Raw genomic sequence first — 6,758 nt, 5'->3', positions numbered from 1 at the left:
ATGAAAAACATTTATGACTAAATTAAAATTAGGATGGAAAGGAAGGCACATTAAATTGTCTGTTGTTGAATACCGATTATTTTGTATGTGTATATATGTCTATGTTTATACGTATACAGCACACATTTCAAATCAAATTAATATTTATTGGTGGGAACGTTTAGGCGGCGTCAATGATATAGACGGAATATTTAAGCGTAACACACAATTCCGTCAACATGGCTGCCTCCTCTAGGAGTTTATTAAGAGGTCAGTTTTAAAAAAATAAGACGTTATTTGAATGATATTCTCTGTATTTCAAAGACACTATAATGGTTGATCTGGATTTGTATTTAGAAAGATAATTACAATGTTATTTCTGATGCGTCTGATACAACCGCTCATAAAAGTCACAGAGCGCGCATGTATCCACATAAGCCAGCGGTAATTCTTAGTCCTGGTGATTCCTATTATCGCATATGTGATAGTTCGTGCAAGTTGTTGCAATCAAACAGATGATTTAAGTCAAGTGTGTTAAATTTACAATGCTGTGGTTCCCTTAGACCAGTAAGTTATAGAAAAAGAGTAAAGGTATCATTATATAGCAGGCTTTTGGCATGTGCAGTATGCCAGCTTTTCACGTAGCTTTTGTGTACCCACATCTTGTGCATTGGGGGTCTAAAACATCCAGGGCTATATGTACAGTATTTATATTAAAAATAAAAATTTCTGGCTATTCATGTCCCCCTTAGTGTCTGTTGTGTTTACAGCCATGCCATGTTCACTGTAGTTACATCAGTACTTTCGTTTCTTTTTGTGGTACTTTATCAGAAACGAGTTGGTAGTTGCCTAGTGACAACACCTAATATGATCGCTTAAGTCTCCTCAAGTTTCTAATGTTTAATACTTTTTGTCAGTCATGTAGTTATTAAAATACTGCATGCATGTCATCTGCCTCAGTGAATTGAATTGAATGTGCCCTGTTTCACACACAGTCTTATCCAGATGTCAGAGTCAGTACTTTTCAGTTTCCTGCAGTACACTGACCTCACACAGACACCTGCCTGTCAGATCCTATGCTGCTGCTGCTAGGTGAGTTTTATTCACAGTGTTAAGTCTGTACTTTGGTTTAAAGGGGACGTTCCACAAGACTTTTTTAGGATGTGTGAAATAAATCTTTGGTGTCGCCAGAGTACATATGTGAAGTTTTAGCTCAAAATACCATATAGATAATTTATTGTAGCATGTCAAGATAGGCACTTTGTGGGTGTGAGCAAAAATGCACAGTTTTTGTGTGTATCCCTTTAAATCCAAATGAGCTGGTGCCTGCAGCTCAGGTGGGCGGAGTCACAGTGCTCCAGACAGTATCAGACAGACAGCCACAAAAAATCTTCTCTTTTGTTAATCTCACTGTGATTCACAAGTTAGTAGCGGTGTTCAGCTTTATATATTTGAACCAGTTTAAAAAGTCAATAATCTGTACTAAATACATGTGCATCAGACTTTTAGGTCTCATGCTGCCTTCACGTGCTAATGTTTTAGACAGGCATAATGATTTTCAGCATTTTACAATAAAATAAACTCCCACAAACACTCATGAGTGTATTTTTTGACCGAACCACACAAGCACATTTAAATGATCTGTAATAAAACAACATGTTTAATGCTCAGTCTTTAGGGAAACAGTTAAACTACCTAAGTGAATACATTCGCGTTGTTCTGTCCGTCTGTTAACTCTTCTGTCTTGTGACTCCACATATTCATTTTAAACTTCAGAGAAACAGATAAAACGAAGTTGGTATATGCTTATTGTGTATGATAGCGAATACACATTGTTCTCTTACTCTGTCTCGTGCAGTGCATTAATCCTCGTATATATTTTAAACTTCAGAGAAACAAATTAAACAACATATTTATACTGTATTGATAAAAGTGAATAAAGTCACGTCTCTCTCTCCCTCTCTCTTGCAGGTAATCCTCATCTTTAACCTTTAGAAAGACAATTAAAACTACAAGTTATAAGATTGTACTGTATGTGTTTGAGGGTCATTCTTTCTCTCTGTCTCACACTAAATGGTGGTGTCATGGTTGGATAGTGCAGATGAAGGGGCGGTATCATTCTATTATGATCCCCTTACTACATCACACAGGGAGAGAAATCTGAATGACCTATTTTTTCACATGCCTGCAGAGAGAGGCTTACCAAAACAAATTTACAGGGTTGCTCTTTTTCATGTTTTCTGGGTTGGTTGAAGCACCGGGGACCCAATTATAGTACTTGAAAAAAGTAAGATTTTCATAGAATGACCCCTTTAAACAAAAATATTGTTTAATAAATTACAAAGCAAACAGTTGTGTCTGGCATTGTTACAGACTTAAAAAAAAGACAAACGAAGTGTAAAGCAAAATAGTTTTTTCTTAAACATCAACACTCTTTTATAGGCAGGTGCAGAAAGAGAAGAAAGAAGAAACGACTCAAGAAAAGGTGGTAAAAGAGAAGAGAAAGATTGATGACAAAGACAGACATAAACCCTACGGACTCACTGCATGGGCGCCATTAGATGATGTATACTTGGTCAGGTATTATCCTAAACCTGTTTACGACACGCCAGTGGCCATCGAAATGCTGAAGGGCTTTCAAAAGTTGGACTTCACACCTGAAAACCAACCCGTTTACATTAACTTGCGCCTGGACATGAAGCTAGAGAAAAAGGTAACCTTTTAAGTTTCTCATTATCTCTGTTTTTTAATCTAGGGAACAAAATATTTCATTTTTTAAACTAAAGCAAAGCCAACATACTCATTTAATGCCTTAAACTTTTAATAAATCTGGATACTGCGGTAACTGTCTGTGAAATAAGTCAGCAAGAGTCTACTAGATCATTCAATGAAATACATAATACATTGTGGGATGAACGTTGGTTGTAAAAAATGGAAAGGAAATTTGTGACAAATGCAGAAGACTTATGAAAGTTCCCTTTTAAATTAAACATGTTGCAAAAAGAACTGGAAAAAAACATTATTTTAAGTGAGATAGATGAAATATACTCTTGTCTGTTGAGTGAATTTTCTCCCTAGGGTTGTAGCAGTGTTTAAGAATCCATTGCTGCACTCGGCAAAACTTTTATACTTAGACAGAACATTAAACCTTAATGAATTCTTTTCGTTTTTGTGTTTTCAGAGAAAAGTGGATCCATTTGTTAGCACAATGCATTTACCACACCCATTCAAGTCTGACATCAACAAAGTTGTGGTCTTCACTGAGGTGAGGGCAGAATTCTGCAGTGCCTTAAAGTGCATATTATAGGTATACAGGTATGAGAAAATTAAAAGCTTTGTTGAAGGAGACTGTACAGGTTACAAATATGAATTGTTATTTGGCCTTGCAGAACCCAGATCAAGCCAGAATAGCAATGGAGAATGGAGCAACAGTTGCAGGTGGAGTGGAGCTGGTTGAAAAGGTACAGAAAAACTCTTGTCAGTGCTTTTCTGCTCTGTTTGGATACACTGTGCTATACTGTATCTAGGAGTTTGCTTCTATAAAGTGTTTGTTTATATTTTTTAACTTGTGTGTTAAATCAGTATTATGTTTTTTTTATTACAAAGTGAGAAAGTATCTAGATTAGTAGATAGTTGTGTATATTGTGTTTTTTCATCAATGTTAATTTCAGATTTTAGCAGATGAGATTACAGCAGATTTTTACTTGGCTGAGCCAGACATCATACAAAAGCTGCTCCCTTTGAAAAATAAACTAAGGAAGAAGTTTCCCAAGAGCAAGAGAGGTTAGTGTTATCCTTATGTCTTTTTAAGGCATGTCTAGTTATGTACAACTGTGCATAGATTGAACAGAATCTTTGTTTCATGCATTAGGTTCAGTTGGGGTGAATATCCCTAAAATGCTTGCATTATTCAAGGCCGGTCATGAATACATTGTTGAGGACACCTATGTTAACACACAAGTTGCAACAGTAAGTCAACACTGGATTAAACTGCTCTGTTTTAATATTGTTACACAGTTACATACTACAGTCTATATGGTGTCTTGTGAATAAATTGTACATTTTGTAGCTGCTACAACATTTTATTAACATTTATGCAAAAGATGCATGTAGGCTGCTGAAAAAATCTGATCATTGTCACATTTTAAGTTGAATTTGTTGTGTTGATTATATGACTTTCTCTGTTAAACAGCTCGACATGTCTACAGACTTTATTTTAGAAAACATTAAAGCCATATGTAAAGATGTGGCCAGCCACAAACCAGCAGAATTTGGTAAGTAACCTTTTAAGACCAGATACACTGTCAGAAAAATACAACACATTGAAATATTAAACCTTTTGGGGTACAATATTATACCTTAATGATCTATTTTGTACCTTTAAAGGTACAGTTAAATGTTTTGTACCACTAACATGTATCTGGTACAAAATTGGTCCTTAAAGGTACACAATAGGTCCTTAAGGTATTATGTTGTATACCCATAAAAGGTACTTAAAACTGAACCTTTGAGGGTACCACCCCAGTGACAGAAAAGGTACAGTTTTAAACCTTTGTTCTGACAGTGTAGGAGTTATCTATGAACTGTCGTTTCTGACCACTTTGGCCTTTATGTTTTAATCAAAACTTACAATAAATGTAGATTGCTTCAGCTAACCTAAATCTAGTGCATTTTAAGTTTCTTTATATAAAATGTGTGCTGCCGACTGAAAAGAAACAAATTATTTCAAAATGTCTTATAGCAAATGGCATTTTAAACATTATGCAAGTTTAAATTCTGAAGACTTTAGAAAAAAATTGCAGATCATTTGCCTAATTTACCAGTATATGGTCTTTTTAATAAAAAAGTGACTCAAAGTACCTTTTAAAGGCTGTTAAGAATTCCTTTTGAACATTTAAGAAAACATGAATTATAATGATAACAAGCTTTTTGCCGTTTCCATGCTTTAGATGTAGATTTGACACTGGCCCTAGGTTGGAAGTTGTAATTATGTTCTTTAGCTTCAGTAAAATGTATTTTATTTTTGCTTTTAACTTGCAGGGACGTTTATTGAGAGGGCAGTTATGTGCAGCAGGACAAGTGAGGGTTTGCACATCAAAATTGAGGATTTATTACCACAGGAACAGAAGAAGGCATAAGATTTATGTTTTGTATATATTTACATTGTACCAAAATTTACACTGTAATAAAATGTTAACTATAAAAAATGTCCAGCTGTGTGTTTTTCTGTGGTTGTTATAACTGTGTAGAAATACAGTCGGTGTTGGTGTACGGAAGAAGTCTTGATTGAGTTTATTTTTATTTTCACTTTTTTACTTTACTTTGACATTATTTATAGATTGTTTGATAAATGTTGATACATATCCTCCTGAGACCCAGCAATAAGATTTGATCGTAAAGTGTGCGTACGCAAAAATCCACGGCAAAGTCCATATTTATAAAAATTGTCTTTGACGTGGAAAAGTGTTTTAGCGCCACGTCAGGGTCTGAGCAGAAGTACGCACCTTTGCTTGTCTGATTCCTGCAAGTTCTTGGAAATATAAGCCATTATTGCTGCTCGAAATTGGGTTTAAACATTGACAAGCGCTCTTTAATATGTCTATGACATTAATTAGGCATCGTTTAAAGGCGGACATCAGAAACTGCTCGGCTGCGCTCAAGTTCATTTGTGATTTATAGATTTGATGGGGTAGGCGCGTTTTCTGCGCGCACGTTCAATTTATGAATCACACGTATGCATTTTTGATAAATGATCGTAAGATCAAATGTAGGATGGTTTTTACGCAGCATTTTATAAATGAGGCCCCAGGACTTTGTTCTTATGTTTTTTTAACTTCTTGTAATAGGCAATTCTATGACAAGTTTTTGAATAAAATAATTTGTAACACTTTACAATAAAGTTGTATTTGTTAACATTATTAAATGCATTACCTATGAACCAGCAATGAGCAATAGTTTATCAGCATTTATTAATCTTTGTTAATTTCAATACGATTGCTCATGTTAGTTCAATGTGCATGAACTCATGTTAAGAAATACAACCTTATTATAAATAATTAAAAGAAGGCACACCCACATATATAAAATATGGTGCAATACATTTGTCTTAAAAGATGGACATTCCAAAATGTTTGTAGATGTACTTATCCCGCAAAGCAGTCACATAACTCATCTGGTTAATATACTTATGCCGCAATAGTTAGCCTGTCTGGAACCTAGCGGATATTAAACCACAATACTGTATGACACTTGCATTACATGCGAATGGCCCCTATGCTTATAGGATTTTGTTTCTCTTTCCCTTACTCGTCTTCGATCCCGAGGACAACAAGATGCTGCAGTAAGGGTCATCAAAACACTTATCTACTGGCATTCCTTCAACGTGATGCCCAGCCAATGTCTGACCAACGACCACTGGCTGCCCCTGACTAAAAACTTTTAACCCCTGGGGAGTCAGCTGACATTGGCTTAACTTAGCACCCTCTTCTATACTTTACATTATTAATATGCTCATTGGTATGGTTTAGTCTTAGCTGTTGTATTTTTGCTGCTTATGTTGTCCATTGATTTTTCTGTGTTTTCTCCTGCATTTGTTATGTAAAGCTGCTTTGAAACAATTAAACAATTTTGAAAAGCGCTATATATATAAAATTGAATTAAAAAAAAATATGCAGAATGCCCGGAGGCAACACAGAACATGTTCCTATGTGTCTCTAAGACAGATTGCTACATCAAATATCTTCTTAAAACTCATAACCTTTAATTGCATTGTTGTTATT

At 35.2% G+C, this 6,758-nt stretch overlaps 1 protein-coding gene across 1 annotated transcript; it reads left to right on the top strand.

Moving 5' to 3' along the window:
- The first annotated feature begins 142 nt into the window (after positions 1–142).
- On the top strand, positions 143–6,758 carry mrpl1 (mitochondrial ribosomal protein L1). The gene is made up of 9 exons (XM_065267215.2): positions 143–249; positions 975–1,071; positions 2,422–2,692; positions 3,161–3,244; positions 3,369–3,440; positions 3,651–3,762; positions 3,851–3,948; positions 4,172–4,253; positions 5,020–6,758. The coding sequence occupies exons 1-9, from the start codon at positions 219–221 to the stop codon at positions 5,115–5,117; spliced, it is 945 nt and encodes a 314-aa protein (XP_065123287.2). The 5' UTR covers positions 143–218; the 3' UTR covers positions 5,118–6,758.

This window comes from Paramisgurnus dabryanus, chromosome 5 (assembly GCF_030506205.2).
Source record: "Paramisgurnus dabryanus chromosome 5, PD_genome_1.1, whole genome shotgun sequence".
Classification (NCBI taxonomy): Eukaryota; Metazoa; Chordata; class Actinopteri; order Cypriniformes; family Cobitidae; genus Paramisgurnus; species Paramisgurnus dabryanus.
This window is presented reverse-complemented; position numbering and strand designations above follow the sequence as displayed.